This window comes from Schistocerca nitens, chromosome 5 (assembly GCF_023898315.1).
Source record: "Schistocerca nitens isolate TAMUIC-IGC-003100 chromosome 5, iqSchNite1.1, whole genome shotgun sequence".
Taxonomy (NCBI): Eukaryota; Metazoa; Arthropoda; class Insecta; order Orthoptera; family Acrididae; genus Schistocerca; species Schistocerca nitens.
The window spans coordinates 222,093,337-222,115,143 of NC_064618.1; the positions used below are offsets into that span (position 1 = coordinate 222,093,337).

A 21,807-nucleotide genomic window follows, 5' to 3' on the forward strand; every position below is an offset into this window, starting at 1 on the left:
GAGCTGCATCACACCAGTCTCAGGACTGAAGACCACAACAACGGTAACGGTAAAAGCCGACAGCTGCAGTGAACAGCCGTTCTGGATCTGCAGCGCATCATATTGCTTTAGTTCTCGCTTCCGGAGGATTCTCGGTTTCGGAGGATGTCAGATTACAGTGGAACTCTGATAAAGACTAGGATGCAATGGGAGCCTGGGATTGGTGTTTGATAACACGGTCAGCTCCAGGAACTGCGGTTTCCTGCTGTGTTCGTCGGCACCCAGATCTGCTGATACGTTCTTCCGGAAGCTTTCTGGGGACGCAGCTCGTGACATGTTGTTTCTAACAGTGGTAATAAGAGGGGAAATGCAACGGTGGCCCACACTGCTACTATCTGTAGCTTCTCGTTTGCTTTACTCGTGTCAGATGCATCAGATTACGAATAAAAAGAAGAAATAAGTACGAGTTGTAAGACTAGTATTCTACACGTATGGCACTTATAACACCAATTACCATTGACTCAGCCGGCCGAAGTGGCCGTGCGGTTAAAGGCGCTGCAGTCTGGAACCGCAAGACCGCTACGGTCGCAGGTTCGAATCCTGCCTCGGGGATGGATGTTTGTGATGTCCTTAGGTTAGTTAGGTTTAACTAGTTCTAAGTTCTAGGGGACTAATGACCTCAGCAGCTGAGTCCCATAGTGCTCAGAGCCATTTGAACCATTTTTGAACTATTGACTCAGTTGCCCAACCAGGAAGTAAGCTATAGGGAAACAAGGGTGATGTATAATGTTCAACGTTCAAATGTGTGTGAAATCTTGTGGGACTTAACTGCAAAGGTCATCAGTCCCTAAGCTTACACACTACTTAACCTAAACTATCCTAAGGACAAACACACACACCCATGCCCGAGGGAGGACTCGAACCTCCGCCGGGACCAGCCGCACAGTCCAGGACTGATGTATAATACCTATACGAACCAGGAGGGAACAATAAGATTGGGAGACCAACAAAGACGTCGTTCGCTCATAATGTTCAGTTCACACATCGAAAGAGCAATAAATGAAACAAAAGAGAGGTTCAAGACTGGGATTAACATTCAGGATGAAGGGATATCAGTGATAAGATTCCCTGATGACGTAGCTACCCTCAGTTAAAGTGAAGGAAATTAACAGGATCTGTCGAACGGAATGAACAGTCTAATGAATATAGAATACAGATTAAGAGTAAACCGGGAAAACATAAAAACAATGAGAAGAAGCAGAAACGAGAATAGCGAGAAATTTAAAATGAAAATTGGTAATCACGAGGTAGACGAAGTTCAGGACTTACGCTTCCTTGGAAGCAAAATAACCCATGAAAGACAGAACAAGAATGATATAAAAGCATACTAGCACCGAAAACAGTGGCATTCCTGGCCAAAAGAAGTCTAGTTGTGTCAATCATAGTCCTTACTCCGAGGCGGAAATTTCTGAGAATGTCAGTTTGAAGCACAGCATTGTGTGACAGTGAATCAGGGACAGAGGGAAAACAGAAACAATCGAAGCGTTTGAGATGTGGCGCTACAGAAGACTGTTGGAAGTCAGGTGGACTGATAAGAGTGAGGAGGCTCTCTGCAGAATCGGCGAGGGAAGCAACATATAGAAAACACACAACAAAAGGAAAGGACAGGATGGTAGGACCTCTGTTAAGGCACCAGGAATTAACCTCCATGGCAGTAGAGGTAACTGTAAGGGAGGACAGGGATTGGAATACACCCAACAAATAATTGAGAACATGGGATGAAAGATTGGCCCAGGAAAAGAATTCGTGGAGATTCGCATCAAACCAATCAGAAAACTGACTAAAAAGAAAAAGCTCCGAAAGATGCCACAACTCGGAGTTTTGCGTTTCTCACATTAACAAACCTTGACAAAGTTGAAACAGTGTGCGATTTGCAGGGGGGGGGGGGGGGATGGGGGTGATTCCCCCCCCCCTCGCCGGTCGCGGTGGCCGTGCGGTTCTAGGCGCTCCAGTCCGGATCCGCGCTGCTGCTACGGTCGCAGGTTCGAATCCTGCCTCGGGCATGGGTGTGTGTGATGTCCTTAGGTTAGTTAGGTTTAAGTAGTTCTAAGTTCTAGGGGACTAATGACCACAGCAGGTGAGTCCCATAGTGCTCAGAGCCATTTGAACCATTTCCCCCCCCCCCCCCCTCTGCATCAGAGCATCCCCTCCTCTGGCTTTAGTTTATGCATCCCAACCTGGGATGTTTATTTACAACGCATTGGAGTAAAATTTTACTTATAATTTAAATTTGTGGAGCCGAACACTGAAAGTTTTTAATACAGTCTTACTATTAATATGTTTGCTTATTAATTTTGAAAAAGTGTTATGTAGCAGTTAAGCATTTCAAAACATATAGAACTAAATCATCATTCTCATGTTGTCATTGTTGCTTTCGTCTAAGGTGCGTCATCCGTTTACTTGCGAGGGAAGTAGTGTAGCAGTCATACCGCAGCAGTCGTACCGCAGAGTTGGGTGAGCTGGGGGCTGAAAGTCCCACCACGGGCCCTGAGACAGGGTGGTGACCGGCCCGGTACCTGTGCGAACATTTACCGTTAGGCCGTCTTTTGGCAACGGTATTGCGCGGACTAACGCGCCTGGGACGAAAGCACACATTACTAAATAACGCACCATCGTCTGCTTCTAGTTCCTAGGATTCTATTTCGTGGACCTTCTTTAAATACTCTTCTCTTCCACCATCGTTTTGTTTTCCTTTGGTTTTCATTTCCGTTGTTAGCTGCATGTGCAAGTACCAAGAAGGCCGCCGCTGCGATACTTTATCATCCTTTATACTGCAAGGCCGACACACGTGTGGCACAAATTCTGTTGCTTTGGTATAAATTAACCTGCCGCATGCAACATACGCCGCAAGATGTTGCCTATTGTAGCATGCTACAAGACGACGCACGCCACATTTCCGTAGCATGCCACAACGTTGCAAGAGGTTGCCCCAGCGTAAACGAGGCTTTAGAGCCAGGTCTGTATTGTATGGTGGATGTGATGTGTTGCGTACGAAACTAAAACCTGCAATCAGATCCAAACGTCGTGGAAAACTGTGAAGAGGCGTCATCCTGCAGCACGATAACGCTCGCCCACATTCTGCCAAACGGACAGCCAACGCAATAAAGGAGTTGAGATTCGAGGTGCTGGAACATTCACCATACAGTACAGACTTGGCTCCAAGTGATTTGCACGTGTTTGGACCCTTAACGGAAGCACTACAGGGAAGAAGATTTGAAAGCGATGAAGACGTCATTGCTGCGGTGCAAAATTGGTTACACATGCAACCGAAAAACGTATTTTCTGATGAAATAAAAAAAAACTCGTAAAACGTCGGGAAAACTACATTGAAGTACAGGGAGGTTACGTAGAAAAATAACGCATATATCAGTTTTCTATCATCAGAATAAGCACAGCTTTTCACAAATGTGCCTTTACTTTTTTAATTCCCGTCATATACCTGTACGTAGATGATTTTGTAAATAAGCTTTACCTATAATGTACTTTTAAAGATATAACAAGGGATGGCTTTTCTGATAGTGCATACGCGTGAATAGTGAGTTTCGGCATTAACGTCTATTTATAAATAACTGTTTAACCATGGGTAACGCCACGGTCCAAGCAAGTAACATATGTAATTATACTAACCCCCTAAGACACCCCCCCCCCCCACTGGTAAAAGCACAAATCGCACACTGAGTTGAAAGAATTGATAACTGCCACACACAAATCGCAGGACTAATACGAGGTCAAATTCGTGATGTCTTTTCGCAAATGATGCGGTTATCTCAAACGAAGTACTGTCTGAAAAAATATTCAGTTTGAGCTGGATAATATTTCATGGTGATGTAAGGATTGGGAACTTACTTTAAATGTTCAGAAATGTAAACTTTACACATAAAAAACGAAAACACGTAGTATCCTTTGACTACAATACTAGTTAGTCACAGCTGGAATCAGCTCGTACAAACACCTGGTTGTGGCAATCTGTAGAGGTATGATATGTAGCTATCGTACAGGCTCTAGTGGTAGGTGAAGCAGACAGCAGACTTCATCGTTTAAATACTACGGAAATGCAATCAATCTGCAAAGGAATTCGTTTACAAAATAATTGTGTGACACATTCCTTGAATACTGTTCAAGTGTGTGGAATCCATATCAAACAGGACTAGGAGGGGATACTGAACATGAACAGAGAAAGGCACAAAGAATGGTCACAGGTTTGTTGGGCTCTTGAGAGTGTGTCGCGGAGATGCTCGGAGAAATGAACTGGCGTACTCTTGAAGATAAACGCAAACTATCCCAGAAAGCCTACTTAACAAAACTTTAAGAGCCTGCTTTTAGTGATGAAACTAGTAATATACTACAGGCCCCAACGTATCACTCTTGTAGGGATCACGTGGACGAGGTGAAACTAATTACAGTGCACACAGAAGCGTTGAAGCGATCATTCTTCCCGCGTTCCATATGCGAATGGAACAGGAAGGACAGCTAATAAATGGTACAGTGGGAAGTACCGTCTGCTACGCACATCACAGTGGTTTACAGAGTATGGGTGCCGATGTAGGTGGACTGGCAGTTGACCCCAGACGTGAATATATTCCTGTTTATTTAAAAGACTCTGACTGAAAGGTGGAGTACCAGCTGTCTTATTCTATCTTTCTCAGCGCCTTCAAAAGTTTTCGCAAAGATTTTGGCATGCGAACATATTCGTGCTCTTTTTAAAATGCAACTCACACCCACAAGTTCCCATAACTCCAGTTCACTCTTACCTGATGTCGCCGTAAGTGGCCTTCCATTATCAGTTGCCCTTTGTCCCTCATTCATTTAGCCCAACTCATTGTCATTATCTCTCAGTGATTCTCCTATGTCGCAGCAACGGTCCCCTTCGTTCTGTACTACCACTACAGTCTCCTTCCATTCTCTCTCTCTTGCTCTCTCCAGCTCCTAATTTTTCGTTCCCTCCTTCCTAAAGCTGCAGTCTCATTTCACTGTCACCATCTCTCTCTTTTTCATTGTCATTTACTATGTCTCTCATCATTACTGGCTCTCCCCTACTCCCACTTTTTCTTCCTCTTTATTTCTCCTCTCGCCCCCCCCCCCCCCCCACCCCACCCCCCGGCACTGACTCCTTCATGCTTTTCCTAGCACTGTTCTGCCACTGTCAACTATGTTGCACTGCACTCTGTCGCTCTCTTTCTCTCACGCTGACATTGCCTCCTTCACTCTTTCTATAACACATCCACTGCCTATTACCTATTACCTTCCAGTATTTATCACTTTTCCGTCCCTTTGCCACCGCCAAAGCCTTCTTCTTTCTCAGCACACAAAAGCGCGAGTATGTTTGCATGCCAAAGTTTTTGGGAAAATTGTTAAACGTTCTCAGGAAGGGAGAATGAGGAAGTTGGTACCCCACTTTTCAGTCAGTGTCTGTTAAATAAACAGGAACATATTTGCATTTTTTGAGCTCCGACAGGAACATTTTTCCGCTGCTTCACTTCTTATTCCTTCTGCAGCAGTGCATGTAATTCATATGAAAATAATCGTACCCAGTAAAATTTAGTTTACTCATGTGAAACTGAAACAACGCAAAACTAATTTTACACTTCAGATTGAATTTTGTGTGGAAAAAAAAATTCATACGCCTCATTGCTATAACATGGGGTTCCCAGGTGATAACGGAGACACTTTACACCGTATTTCTCCGTGCTACGTTACTTTACAAACTACGTTTTCGCCTCACACCGTATTTTACGTGCGTATTTTACATGTACAAGTGGGCTAGCTTTGATCCTCTGTACCTCGGAAACGGATAATCATATGAAAGAAATTTTAATCGTTGTTCGAGATAGGGATTTTAGGAATACATCGTAAAAATTACAACCATTTGCTGTGCGTAGCCGTCTCGGAATCCACGGCGTGTAGAAAGATATTAGGTACTCATGCTGTCGCATGCATACCGATTCTCGAACGAAGTGGTTTTTACAATACTTGATAGACCGATTCTTGAGTATTGCTCGCCAGTGCGGAACAAAATATCTAGAGAAGATGCAACCAAGAGCGGTTGTATTTCGTCAACGAGTCATTTAGGCGGCGCGAGAGCCGTAACATTAGAACAAAAGGAAGGACTGTAGTCTGCATGCTGAATCATAGCGCTGACACCTGAAGTTAATTAGCGCCTCCAGGAGCACACAGAGGTCACTAGTCAGCCCGCTAGTCAAGGTGCACCAGTGCCACTATGAGTAAAATGCACGCAGCCCTGCAACCTTTCTTAAACGATTTTAAAGAAACTGTTCGGTGAGAAAAATTAATCTGTTAGCAGAAGTGGAAATGTACACACGCAAAAACAACTATCCTTACCACACCCCTAAAGAGCAGGCTGAGTGGCTAATACTCTTTCTCTGAAAAGCTTCCAGAAAGTACTTTCCACACTCCGCTATAAATAAAGTTTCTTCACATATCTTTAGATCACGTAACAAATCTCATAATACTGTATGGATCTCCATACTTGTGGTGTGCGTACTGTAAGACCTTCGGTACACACACCATCAGATTATTTGACTTGCCGCTCTAACGAAGTAGGCGAGTGTCAGCAATATGTCTCGCGCTCTTATTGTGGCGTGTTTATCTTCTGCCGTTAGGTCAGACGATAGAAATGCCACTTGCACGCTTAGAGTAGCAGATTGACGGTGACCAACTTTAAACAGAACTTGATTAATTTTCACACACATTTATTAAAATAATAAAAAAAAACATAGACATTACGTAACTTGATTCTGGATGCTGTTTACAATTGACAATCTGAAGTTCCTTTGGTCTTGGTACGTTAATCTTATTCTCACATATCTCTGATACTTGACAAAGTGTCTGTACATGTCTCTTCATGGCTATGTACAGGAATATGATAATCTTATTAGGCGCAGACTGAAACTTGACAATAGACTAATGCAGACTGGTGCAGACAAATGCATACTAATCGGAGGTCTGTACACTCGTTATAATACCTCGAGCGTTCAGGTATCACTGCGCGAGTGTGATCCGCGAGGAGAAAAGGTTCTACGTTAGCAGCAATCTCATTGGCTGCGGTACATTTTAATACGCGGATCGGCGGTAGCAGAATTTGGTCCGTCTTTATGGCAGCGCCATCTCGTAGAGCGGAGACGGACGAGCGCTGCGCCTGCGCTGTTGTGCTTAGCGGGGCGCGCTCTAGTGGGAAAGTTGTGTACGAGCTGACTACGCGGGACTATGTACACAACAATATTCAATAAGTTTCATGGCACTAAATATAAATACATTTTAGCGTTCTGTGCTCAGTAACGTTCAAATAGCTATGAACTTTCTGCATGCCTTCTTATCCATATTTCATTCTCCACTGTTTTGTAAAATAACTTTGTAATGCTGCAACTAACTAAATCCTATTTAATCCTCTGTATTTAACGCACTATAATTAATGAAAAATACGTGCTCAGTTTAATATAACAGTAATATGAGCCTCATTTTTCAGAAAGTCTATATCTTTTAACGTGTCACTGTTCAGCTGCATCTTTTAACACTCGTGTACTTAGTAATCACTCTGCATTTGTTTTCATAATTCATGAGTCAGTCAAAATAAGTGAGTGCATTGGTAATTTGTTTTTGTAGTCTAACGAAAGTGTATAACAATGAAAACAAATGTGTGTGTTAGTGTGTGTGTGTGTGTGTGTGTGTGTGTGTGTGTGTGTGTGTGTGTGTGTGTGCGCGCACGCGTCCGTGGATGTGTGTGTGTGTGTGTGTGTGTGTGTGTGTGTGTGTGTGTGTGCAAGCTTCCGCGAAAATACGAACTACACTATGAATATGACGCACTTTAGAAACAAATGTTCCATGTAAGCATCCTTCACGTGTCGCACTCAAACACAGGTTGTAGCGCGACCGTCATTACTTCATTTTTGTAACTGTGAGTCATCTTTTATCCTAGGGGAACTAACCTGCAAACCAACTAACGTGTTATGACGAAAGCACCTGTTGATGAACTGTATCAGTTCGGAACTTGTATCGGTACTTTTTCAATGGAGTACACGAAAACGAAATTGTGGCTGGATGCACGTGAACAATTTGAAAGTATTGTTGTTTCGCATCTTATAGCCTCATTTGTCAGCTTCTTAATGAACTGCCCATTATTCGTTGATATTTATAGGTTTTTATGATATTTCGAAATTAAGTAGCACAACACGGAATTCGAGTAGTCTGCAATGAAAAATATGTATCATTATGAGTTTATGTCTGGTGCATGTTATATTGCCACATACGAAATGTAGCTGACATATTGAACTTCGTTTGAAACTTGGAAGCGGATTTATACGTTTCTCCAGTGTCGAGAAAATAGGTTCTACGTGACACACCAGCAATTAGTCATAAGAGGCTCAAAAACAATGAGCGACATACTTTCATAACCTCAGAGATAAATCGAGGTATTCGAATACAACTATGCGGCTTCTTGGCTCCACAACTGTAGTCCTCATTGAGAAAACTCAAGTATTTCGTGGCGCTGAAGCTGTGAACAAAGTTGATGACTTCTCATCAAGGTGAAAATGCAGTACAAAAATATCTGACAAACAATAAGAAGTTTGAAGGAAAAAAAGGTCACACACAGATGGGGTTTGAGGTTTGCATTGCCTATCATGGAAATGTTTTAGCAACGTGGAAATCGGAGATGTGGATTTTCCCCTTTTCGCTGTCCTGGCTGGGCGCGCAGCGACGTTGCAGCGTAAAATGCAACAACGCACCCAGCAGGCAGCGAGATGCGATGTGGCAACTGCTAGCAGCAGCGACTGCAGCAAAAAAACATTTCCTACAGTGTTAAGCTTAGCACATCGTGTGTCTACACACTGCAAATTCGTGGCCAACATGCAAGCGCGTGGCGTCCGTGTGGTTGTAACGAAGCGATGAAAGGCGTGATTACGCACAGCTGTCAAGGAGCTCCCACGCGGTTGCGTTATCAGGCGAGATAGCATCGCCCCATCTTCACTAGCTTCCAGCAAGTAGCATCGTAGAATTGTAAACATGGGATTTAAAAACTTATCGCTTACCTTGGCGTTTTGAAATAGATTCTGACACTTCCTTGTTACTGTAACGAAATTGTATTCTACAATATTCGACGGTAAGAAAATATAAATGTGCTCTTTCTGAGGAGTGAGTTTGTTCGATTGGCATAATCTACAAGATATCTTGCATAACTTCCAGTAAGATATTTTGCACTACCTTCTTTAAAGTTTTGTATTTTATACACTACTGGCCATTAAAACTGCTACACCACGAAGATGACGTGCTACAAAAGCGAAATTTAAACGACAGGAAGAAGATGCTGTGATATGCAAATGATTAGTTTTTCAGAGCATTCACATAAGGTTGGCGCCGGTGGCGACATCTACAACGTGCTGACATGAGGAAATTTTCCAATAGACTTCTCATACACAGACAGCAGTTGACCGGCGTTGTGTGGTGAAACGTTGTTGTGATGCCTCGTGTAACGAGGAGAAATGCGTACCATCACGTTTCCGACTTTGATAAAGGTCGGATTGTAGCCTATCGCGATTGCGGTTTATCGTATCGCGACATTGCTGCTCGCGTAGGTCGATATCCAATGACTATTAGTAGAATATGGAATCGGTGGGTTCAAGAGGGTAATACGGAACGCCGTGCTGGATCCCAACGGCCTCGTATCACTAGCAGTCGAGATGACAGGTATCTTATCCGCATGGCTGTAACGGATCGTGCACCCACGTCTCGATCCCTGAGTCAACAGATGGGGACGTTTGCAAGACAACAACCATCTGCACGAACAGTTCGACGATGTTTGCAGCAGCATGGACTATCAGCTCTGAGACCACGGCTGCGGTTACCCTTGATGCTGCATCACAGACAGGAGCGCCTATGATGTTGTACTCAACGACGAACCTGGGTGCACAATGGCAAAACGTCATTTTTTCGGATGAATCCAGGTTCTGCTTACAGGATCATGATGGTCGCATCCGTGTTTGGCGACATCGCGGTGAACGCACATTGGAAGTTTGTATACGTCATCGCCATACTGGCGTATCACCCGGCGTGATGGTACGGGGTGTCATTGGTTATACGTCTCGGTCACCTCTTGTTCGCATTGGCGGCACATTGAACAGTAGACGTTGCATTTCAGATGTGTTACGATCCGTGGCTTTACCCTTCATTCGATCCCTGAGAAATCCAACATTTCAGCAGGATAATGCACGACCGCATGTTGCAGGTCCTGTACGGGCCTTTCTGGATACAGAAAATGTTCGACTGCTGCCCTCGCCGGCACATTCTCCAGATCTCTGACAACTGAAAACGTCTGGTCATTGGTGGCCGAGCAACTGGCTCGTCACAATACGCCAGTCACTACTCTTGATGAACTGTGGCATCGTGTTGAAGCTGCATGGGCAGCTGTACCTGTACACGCCATCCAAGCTCTGTTTGACTCAATGCCCAGGCGTATCAAGGTCTTTATTACGGCCAGAGGTGGTTGTTCTCGGTACTGATTTCTCAGGATCTATGCACCCAAATTGCGTGAAAAATGTCAGTTCTAGTGTAATATATTTGTGCAATGAATACCCGTTTATCATCTGCATTTCTTGTTGATGTAGCAATTTTAATGGCCAGTAGTGTATGTTGTAAACATTCTGCTACTGAGTAGGAACAGTGATCAAGTAAGAATGACCTTACTGTTTTACTAAAAGGTGAGAATGATAATTTTTATCTTTATATTGAGAACTGGTGTAAATCTTGTATCGCACTACTTACAATGGAACTTTTATAGGCTGATGTCGTTACTGACCGGAATTGGTACGAGGACTGTTCGGAAAGTAAGGTCAGATCGGTCGCGAAATGAAAACCACAATGAAATTCAAAAATTTTTTATTCTCAACAGTTAGCCACGCCTTCAAGCTACCTCTCTGAATAGTCGTCGCTCCAACTTACACCTTTGTCGTGGCGTTGTACAAGCTTTCCAGTACCCTCGTCACAGAAAGCAGCCGCCTGTGCTTTCTGCCAATTCTCTACGCTAGTCTGCCTTACGTTGTTTGTGGCAAAATGTTGTCCTCATAGCCTGCAGTTCATGTGAGCAGAGATGAACAACGGAAAGAACCAATTAATGGCTGTATTGAGGGCGATCAAGCACTGCCCATCGAAAACGCTGCAGGAGCTTGTTCACTGCCCCTGCAGAATGTGGCTGAACATTGTCTTTAAGTAAAAAACGCATGACATTTAAGGTATGCAGTCTGCATAGCTTCAGGCGAAATCTCTCCCCATATCCACATACTTGGCGGGAACACTGTTGTTGTAGGCGTTTCTACGCGATCACTTTGCGTTCTGAACTGAAAAGAGCGATGTGAAGCGATCGACAGGCAAACAAAGACACTGTGCAACACATCTGTGCAAAGTTCCATCGGATTTTCATAGTGATTTTCGTTTCACGCCTAATCGGACCTTACTGTCCGAATACACCTCGTACTTTCGTTTTTGACTTATAACATGTTCATTGGTGCCGAAGTTTTTATTTATATGAGAGCCTACTGCAGAAAGAAAAATACGAGCAGCATAGTACAACAGAGGAAATGTGGTTTTTAATAGAGTTAATGACAGAATTTTACGCCCGTTCCTTTCGGAAACAGTGTGATTTCCGAGCTACATACAGCCAATTAAAGTCGCTGGGAGCGCTGCGTCCGCGCATACCACATTGAGACACACGTAGCTCGTACACTGGTCGCATTGTTTCTAAGTGTTCAGCAGCATGTTGAAGTCGGCACGCACAACGTTGACGTTCAACAGCACGATCCGTGTGCCGACGGCTTAAGAATTTCTCGTTCCTGGAAAGAAACATCTATGCCCTTTAATACTAAAGTGTTAATGTTAATACGAAGTGGTTATTATATTTTTATGTACCAAGGCCCCAGGAGTAGACAACATTCCATTAGAACTACTGACAGCCTTGGGAGAGCCAGTCCTGTGAGACAGGCGAAATACCCTCAGACTTCAAGAAGAATATAATAATTCCAATCCCAAAGAAAGCAGGTGTTGACAGATGCGAAAATTACCGAACTATCAGTTTAATAAGTCACGGCTGCAAAATACTAATGCGAATTCTTTACAGACGAATGGAAAAACTGGTAGGAGCCGACCTCGGGGAAGATCAGTTTGGATTCCGTAGAAATGTTGGAATACGTGAGGCAATACTGACACTACGACTTACCTTAGAAGAAAGGCAAACCTACGTTTCTAGCATTTGTAGACTTAGAGAAAGCTTTTGACAATGTTGACTAGAATACTCTCTTTCAAATTCTGAAGGTGGCAGGAGTAAATTACAGGGAGCGAAAGGCTGTTTACAATTTGTACAGAAACCACAAGGCAGTTACAAGAGTCGAGGGGCATGAAAGGGAGGCAGTGGTTGCAAAGGGAGTAAGACAGGGTTGTAGCCTCTCCCCGATGTTATTCAATCTGTATATTGAGCAACCAGTAAAGGAAACAAGAGAAAAATTCGGAGTAGGAATTAAAATCCATGGAGAAGAAATAAAAACTTTGAGGTTGGCCGATGACATTGTAATTCTGTCAGAGACAGCAAAGAACCTGGAAGAGCAGCTCAACGGAATGGACATTGTCTTGAAAGGAGGATATAAGATGAGCATCAACAAAACCAAAACGAGGATAATGCAATGTAGTCGAATTAAGTGAAGTGATGCTGAGGGAATTAGATTAGGAAATGAGACACTTAAAGTAGTAAAGGAATTTTGGTCTTTGGGGAGCAAAATAGCTGATGATGGTCAAAGTAGAGAGGATATAAAACGTAGACTGGCAATGGCAAGGAAAGCGTTACTGAAGAAGAGAAATTTGTTAACATCGAGTATAGATTTAAGTGTCAGGAAGTCGTTTCTGAAAGTATTTGTATGGAGTGTAGCCATGTATGGAAGTGAAACGTGGACGATAAATAGTTTGGACAAGAAGGGAATAGAAGCTTTCGAAATGTGGTGCTACAGAAGAATGCTGAATATTAGATGGGTAGATCACATCACTAATGAGGAGGTGTTGAAAGAATTGGGGAGAAGAGGAGGTTGTGGCACAACTTGACTTGAAGAAGGGATCGGTTGGTAGGACATGTTCTGAGGCATCAAGGGATCACCAATTTAGTATTGGAGGGCAGCGTGGAGGGTAAAAATCGTAGAGGGAGGCCAAGAGCTGAATACACTGAGCAGATTCAGAAGGATGTAGGATGCAGTAGGTACTGGGAGATGAAGGGGCTTGCACAGGACAGAGTAGCATGGAGAGCCGCAGCAAACCAGTCTCAGGACTGAAGACCACAACAACGACAACAACGTGTACCAAGTAACAGTAGATTAGCAATAGACGTGAATGATCGTGAAATAAAGATAAAAATAGCCAAATCTCACTGATGTGATGAATGGCAGCTAGCCCTATAGCAAAAAAAAAAAAAAAAAAACCTAAGTTAATGCGGATGAGTAGGATGAACTAACCTGCAATGTTCGGATTCAGTATTACTGGTGTTCAGCTTGACACGGTCAAGTTGTGTAAATATCTGGGGGTAACGTTGCAAAACGATATGAAGTGGAACGAGCATATGAAAACTATGGAATGGAAGGCAAATGGTCGACTTCGGTTTATAGGGAGAATTTTAGGAAATATTGGTTCACCTGTAAAGGAGACGGCATATAGGACGCTGGTGCGACCTGTTCTTGAGTACTGCTCGAGTGTTTGGGATCTGTACGAGCTCGGATTGAAGGAAGACATCGAAGCAATTTAGAGGAGGGCTACTAGGTTTGTTACCCGTAGATTCGAACAAAACTTTAGCTTCGGGAACTCAAATGAGAATCCCTGGAGGGAAGGTGGCGTTCTTTCCGGGAAACACTATTGAGAAAATTAAGAGAACCGGCATTTGAAGCTGACTACCGAACTATTCTACTCCTGTCAACATACATCACGCGGAAGGACCACGAAGATGAGATACGAGAAATAAGGGCTCATACGGAGGTGTACAGACAGTTGTTTTCCCTCGCTCTATTTGCGAGTGAAATAGGAGGGGAAATGACAAGTAGTAGCGCAGGGTACCCTCCGCCACGCACCTTACTGTGGCTTGTGGATGTAGATGTAGATGTCAGTGACATAAGCTACAACTTACCCACGAAGAAATACTTACGAATATGTGTATAATCTCAGCTTATTCCGCTGAAAGCAATAGAATAGAACTTAATTTTTTAAGCATGAGAAGCATAATTTCAGTTGTTGTCTGCTCTTATTATGATAGGCACTTCCCTTGCCACGTACAATTGTTTTGATGAGTAGACCCAATCATAAACTTCGCTCGATTTTCTAATACAGGAATGTTTTTGTAAATATAAATACTTTTCTTAAAAGGCGAGCGTGTTGAACATTCATGCCATTTCGGGCCAGAGATCTAGCAACTGTTGCGTTTCCGCGACAGTTTCTGTTTTCTACTGCACTGGGAAGCAGTTTTATTGCTTTCGACGTTTTACCATCACGGCTGTGTGGTTTTCCTTTCACCTATAGATGTGGTTTCTTATTTCGCACCCTTGATGATGTAGGTATTACATTCCATTAATTTTTCCTACGTTCCACATCCACTGATTAGGTCGAAAGCTTGTCGGAAAAGAACTCGCGTTGTTGGGTGGATATAGGTCGTCTTTCTGAAACACGTCAGGTCTTCCGGTATTAACTAGGAACTGTTTGTTATTAAAGAAAAACGACATTCTTCTGTAGATATCTGTACATTACAAGAGAATCGTAACTGTCCTGTGATGTACCTTTTCATATCTCTGAGTCCTTTTGAAATTAAAGAATGGCAGATTTGATGTAATTTTTTAGTTATTGTCGATTTTTATGTCACTTTACACACTTCCTGGGCAACGGCCTTGCCACAGTGGATACACCGGTTCCCGTGAGATCACCGAAGTTAAGCGCTGTCGGGCGTGGTCGGCACTTGGATGGGTGACCATCCAGGCTGTCATGCGCTGTTGCCATTTTTCGGGGTGCACTCAGCCTCGTGATGCCAATTGAGGAGCTACTCGACCGAATAGTAGCGGCTTCGGTCAAGAATACCATCTTACGACCGGGAGAGCGGTGTGCTGATCCCACATCCCTCCTATCCGCATCCTCCACCGAGGATGACACGGCGGTCGGATGGTCCCGGTAGGCCACTCATGGCCTGAAGACGGAGTGAGTGCACCCACTTCCTATTATATAAACAATGTTCAAATCAATATAAACGGTATTATTCGCATTCATCCGATATCGTATTAAGAAGTGTCGCTTGCTGGCCCCTCGGCGCGATGTTAACACAGTGGGAAGCAAAAAGGACTGAGAGTTTCGTGGCTGTTATGTTAGACTGTGGCAGCACGCTGAACTCGGCATGCTGAGCTTTCTTTCTTTCTTCTTTCACTGGTGCCATGTCCCGCATTGACGCAGGGTCGGCATTGTTAGGAACGGATTTGGCAAGGTTAGTGAAAAGGGGTGGCCGGATGCCCTTCCTGCCGCCACCCCGTACCCTCCGGGAAGGTACTAGTGTAGTCCATGGAAAAGTGCGAAAGTGTTCAGATGTCTGCGAGACGTGGAACTGAGGTGGGACGTGGGGACCAGCTCGGTATTCACATAGGGGGATGTGGAAAACCGCCTAAAAACCACATCCAGGCTGGCCACCACACTGGCCTTCGTCGTTAATCCGCCGGGTGGATACGATATCGGGGGCCAGCGCACCTACCCGAGTCCAGGAAGCAGCGCATTAATGCGCTCGGCTAACCTGGCGCGTGAACTCGGCATCCTCAGCGTTGATGTGTAAAGAACGCGGACCGTGTGCCGACAGCTTTACTTTGTGAAAATATCACTGAACAACCGAAAAATGCTGAGCAAGTGACGATACTGTGAGGGACAGGAAAAACCCACCGTGGTTCAAAAACAAAGTTAGGAAACTACTGCGAAAGCAAAGAGAGCTTTACTGCAAATTTAAACGCAGCCGAAACCTCTCAGCCAAACAGAAGCTAAACGATGTCAAAGTTAGCGTAAGGAGGGCTATGCGTGAAGCGTTCAGTGAATTCGAAAGTAAAATTCTATGTACCGACTTGACAGAAAATCCTAGGAAGTTCTGGACTTGCGTTAAATCAGTAAGTGGATCGAAACAGCATATGCAGACACTCTGGGATGATAATGGAATTGAAACAGAGGATGGCACGCGTAAAGCTGAAATACTAAACACCTTTTTCCAAAGTTGTTTCACAGAGGAAGACTGCAGTACATTCTCTAAATCCTTGCACGAACGAAAAAAATGGCTGACATCGAAATAAGTGCCCAAGGAATAGAAAAGCAACTGGAATCACTCAACAGAGGAAAGTCCACTGGACCTGACGGGATACCAGTTCGATTCTACACAAAGTACGCGAAAGAACTTGCCCCCTTCTAACAGCCGTGTACCGCAAGTCTGCAGAGGAACGGAAGGTTCCAAATGATTGAAGAAGAGCACAGGTAGTTCCAGTTTTCAGGAAGGTCGTCGAGCAGATGTGCAAAACTATAGGCCTATATCTCTGACATCGATCTGTTGTAGAATTTTTGAACATGTTTTTTGCTCGCGTATCATGTCATTTCTGGAAACCCAGAATCTACTGTGTAGGAACCAACATGGATTCCGGAAACAGCGATCGTGTGAGACCCAACGCGCTTTATTTGTTCGTGGGACCCAGAAAGTATTAGATACAGGCTCCCAGGTAGATGCCATTTTCCTTGACTTGCGGAGGGGGTTCGATACAGTCCCGCAATGTCGCCTGATAAACAGAGTAAGAGCCTATGGAATATCAGACCAGCTGTGTGGCTGGATTGAAGAGTTTCTAGCAAACAGAACACAGCATGTTGTTCTCAATGGAGAGACGTCTACAGACGTTAAAGTAACCTTTGGCGTGTCACAGGGGAGTGTTATGGGACAAAAAAATGGTTCAAATGGCTCTGAGCACTATGGGACTTAACATCTGAGGTCATCAGTCCCCTAAAACTTGGAACTACTTAAACCTAACTAAGCTAATGACATCACACACACATCCATGCCCGAGGCAGATTCGAACCTGCGACCGTAGCGGTCACGCGGTTGCAGACTGTAGCGCCTAGAACCGCACGGCCATTCCGGCCGGCTGTTATGAGACCATTCCTTTTCACAATATATATAAATGACCTAGTAGATAGTGTCGGAAGTTCCATGCGGATTTTCGCGAATGATGCTGTAGTATACAGAGAAATTTCAGCATTAGAAAACTGCAACGAAATGCAGGAAGATCTGCAGCGGATAGGCACTTGGTGCAGGGAGTGGCAACTGACACTTAACATAGACAAGTGTAACGTATTGCGAATACATCGAAAGAAGGATCCATTATTGCATGTTTATATTATAACGCAACAAACATTGGTAGCAGTTACTTCTGTAAATATCTGGGAGTATGTGTATGGAACGATTTGAAGTGGAATGATCATATAAAATTAATTGTTTATAAGGCGGGTGCCAGGTTGAGATTCATTGGGAGAGTTCTTAGAAAAAGTAGTCCATCAACAAAGGAGGTAGCTTACAAAACACTCGTTCGAGCTACACTTGAGTATTGCTCACCAGTGTGGGATCCGTACCAGGTCGGGTTGACAGAGGAGATAGAGAAGATCCAAAGAAGAGCGGCGCGTTTCGTCACGGGGTTATTTGGTAAGCGTGATAGCGTTACAAACTCAAGTGGCAGACTCTGCAAGAGAGGCGCTCTGCATCGCGGTGTAGCTTGCTATCCAGGTTTCGAGAGGGTGCGTTTCTGGATGAGGTATCGAATATATTGCTTTCCCCTTCTTATACGTCCCGAGGAGATAACGAATGTAAAATTAGAGAGATTCGAGCGCGCACAGAGACTTTCCGGCAGTCGTTCTTCCCGCGAACCATACACGAGTGGAACAGGAAAGGGAGGTAGTGACAGTGGCACGTAAAGTGCCCTCCGCCACACACCGTTGGGCGGCTTGCGGAGTATAAATGTAGATGTAGGTACTAGACTTGGCCACTGTTTCCATGTTTCGATACAGTGTATCGATACGAGGAACTGTTTCTGTGTTTCGGAACGGCTGTGGTTCACTGTTTCGAAACAGTGGTGTTTCATTCCGCCCCTGTCTCGGATAACCGGACCAGATTTGATCTCGAGCCAGACACAGAAACTGTATCGTTGTTTCAAAATAGGTCTGTTTCAGTCCACCTGTGCTTGGAACGGACTAATGGTATCGAAACAGTGATGTTTCATTCCGCTCTGTGTCGGGCGAGATTCGGGCTCGGCACAGGTACTGAAACACAACATACCACTTCGTGAAACACTTTCAAGAGTGTCGAAATCTTTTTGACAAGCAATAGTATGAAGCTTAAGATATCCGAAAATAAAGCTTCGTTTCTAGCTGACTGTCCTATTCAGAAATGGCGTAACATCTGCTTTATAAACACTAACCAAACAATAAAACAACGCATACTATACACATTCAAAATAATAAATACGTGAAAATCATTCAGTTGAATTACAATTTTTTTATAACATACGCTTATCTGTTCATGTACAGTAATCATATTAAGAAACGCAAGTAAGCCTACAACATTTCGAATAAAAAAAAGGCGTAGAGTGACAGTTATTAGATATATACATGAATCTGATGTAGGTATAATTGCAAGCAATCTGTTTGACATATCACTGATAGTGTAATGGTGAACGGGAAGGGCTGGCAAGCATGGTGAATTTATAGTAACGGTTCGAAACACCTTGAAATACAAAATTTTTTCTGTTATATTTTGTTATTTATTCGAATTATTTGTCATTATTTGTGAGACTACAGTCACTGTGCCAATTATCCACAATGATTCCCTTTGTGTGCATGGAAATTAGCAGGATGGGTATATTACCCATACTAACGGAATGTGGGAATCCCAGTAGCATATCCGTTGTTTCTGCAGTTTGCTCCCACCTCCAGTTCCGTTCGTGGTGGTTCTTCTGTCTTAGGCTATGGCTGTCCTCAGCCAATTGAAAAGTATGAAAGTCACACGATACGAAAGCAGCGCATTTGCTGCAGGAAACACGAAAATGCCAAGACGCCTAAGTGATAGTTTCATACTTTCTGCGATATGATTAGCGCTCTCGCACCTCATTTGTGTTTATATGGACATACTTATACAGCAGACATTCAAGATGATAAAATGTGTAGGTTTATTAGATAACAAAATACAAACTGTTTCATTGTTTAGAAACAGCGTTTCGAAACATTACATTGTACTGAAACTTCCTGGCAGATTAAAACTATGTGCGCCGACCGAGACTCGAACTCGGGACCTTTCCTTTCGCTGGCAAGTGCTCTACCATGCTTTTTTTTTTTTTTAATCTCATTTTGCTCGTTTTCGTTCGTTTTATCTGCTCAGTGCGGACGTCGCAAGACACCCGTTTCAGTTCGTTATTGATCCATTAACTCAGTTCTTTTTATTACAGAGGGCAGCTAACCGTCCGACCGAACACGCTGAGTTACCGTGCTGGCACCATCTGAGCTACCGAAGCACGACTCACGCCCGGCCCCCACAGCTTCACTTCTTCCAGTACCTAGTCTCCTAACTTCCAAACTTTAGAGAAGCTTTCCTGCCGGCACGGTAGCTCAGTGTGTTCGGTCAGAGGGTTAGCTGCCCTCTGTAATAAAAAAACTGAGTTAATGGATCAACGACGAACTGAAACGGAAGTCTTGCGACGTCCGCCCCGAGCAGATGAAACGAACGAAAACGATCAAAATGAGAAAGCCGGCACGGTAGCTCAGCGTGTTCGGTCAGAAAGCTGGTTGGCCTCTGTAATAAAAAACTGAGTGGAAGGATCAACAAAACGAACTCGAACGGATGTCATGTGACGTCCGCAACGAACAAACACAACTATCAACAACAAATAAATAAATAAATAAATGGTAGAGCACTTGCCGCCGAAAGGAAAGGTCCCGAGTTCGAGTCTCGGTCGGCGCACACAGTTTTAATCTGCCAGGAAGTTTCATATCAGCGCACACTCCGCTGCAGAGTGAAAATCTCATTCTGGATTACATTGTACTGTTTCATTTGTTTCGAAACAGTTACGTGTTTCAGTTTGCCCCATCATACATCGTGACACTTACAATGGATCTTGGATCACATTAATTGTTACTGCTCCTGCTGGACGAATGGAAGAGGAACCAGAACTTGTCTTAATTTTTGTGACAATGATTTTATATCAGATGATCTGCCTCGTGTATCCTTGTATCCAAATGGTTTATAAATGTTAATCTATATTCAGATCCGATGATGGCACCTTTAGTGTGTTGAAACTAGTTATCCAGTAAACAGTATTTAAGTGATCTTGGCTTTTGAATTATTTCTACAATAGATCTTTGATCTTTGTCAAGGGAGTTGCAGGGAAGTTTTATAGCGAAGTATCATCCCAATATCACATTAATTTCTGCCTTTTACTTTGATACTAACCGGGAGCGTCGTCGGACGTAACGATGATCTGCTGGGAGATGGTGTTCTTCTGCAGGACCCTGGTGAAGTTGACGGGCCCCAGCACGTAGGTGACGTGGCCCAGGTGCACGCCGCGGCAGCGCTCGACGGCGACGCGGCCGAGACGCTGTGCGCGCTGCGGCAGCACCGCCGCCACCAGCTGGCCCGCGGCCGTGCGCCGGCACGCCTCTGCGCCCTGGCAGTCGCCGGCCGGAGCCACGCACACGTGCACGTCGGAGCGCTCGCCGTCGCCGGCGCTGCGCCTGCGCTCTGCCGTCTCGCCGCCGGCCGCCTCGGCCGGCTGCAGGCTCAGCTGGCGGTGCAGCTGCAGCTGAAGTTCCCGCTCCCTGCTGGGGGCGGCCGCAGCTGCCGAGCCGGCCTCGTCGCCGTCCGCGGTCCCGAAGCTCATGTCGCCGACTGGGTACTGCTCGCTGCCGCTCCCCACACACTGATGAGCGCAGCAGTCCCACAGCGGCGTGACGTTATCTGCTGCCGGAGCGGGGAGTGGGGGGCGCTACGTCAATTGGTTTCAAGGCCAGGCTGCCTTCTGCCAAGTTTCTTTCAGTGTCCTTCCTCATCTGCAACACTCCAATGAGGTTGAGGGGGCACCAGTTCACCACAATCGAAAATCGTCGTTAGATTCTACATACAGGGTGTTACAAAAAGGTACGGCCAAACTTTCAGGAAACATTCCTCACACACAAAGAAAGAAAATATGTTATGTGAACATGTGTCAGGGAACGCTTACTTTACATGTTAGAGCTCATTTTATTACTTCTCTTCAAATCACATTAGTCATGGAATGGAAACACACAGCAACAGAACGTACCAGCGTGACTTCAAACACTTTGTTACAGGAAATGTTCAAAATGTCCTCCGTTAGCGAGGATACATGCATCCCCCCTCCGTCGCATGGAATCCCTGATGCGCTGATGCAGCCCTGGAGAATGGCGTATTGTATCACATCCGTCCACAATACGAGGAAGAAGAGTCTCTACAATTTGGTACCGGGGTTGCGTAGACATGAGCTTTCAAATGCCCCCATAAATGAAAGTCAAGAGGGTTGAGGTCAGGAGAGCGTGGAGGCCATGGAATTGGTCCGCCTCTACCAATCCATCGGTCACCGAATCTGTTGTTGAGAAGCGTACGAACACTTCGACTGAAATGTGCAGGAGTTCCATCGTGCATGAACCACATGTTGTGTCGTACTTGTAAAGGCACATGTTCTAGCA

At 44.6% G+C, this 21,807-nt stretch overlaps 1 protein-coding gene and 1 pseudogene across 1 annotated transcript in view; one reads left to right on the forward strand and one right to left on the reverse strand.

Moving 5' to 3' along the window:
• LOC126260350 (peptidoglycan recognition protein-like) overlaps window positions 1-20,984 on the reverse strand; it is a 99,826-nt gene extending 78,842 nt beyond the window's left edge. The window contains exons 1-2 of the mRNA XM_049957676.1: window positions 20,920-20,984; window positions 20,558-20,832 (exon numbers count right to left, since the gene is read on the reverse strand). Of these exons, the coding sequence (XP_049813633.1) occupies window positions 20,558-20,832; window positions 20,920-20,984 (340 nt within the window). The remainder of the gene's footprint in view (window positions 1-20,557; window positions 20,833-20,919) is intronic.
• LOC126261053 (5S ribosomal RNA) lies at window positions 14,939-15,056 on the forward strand (annotated as a pseudogene).
• Window positions 20,985-21,807: the final 823 nt, after the last annotated feature.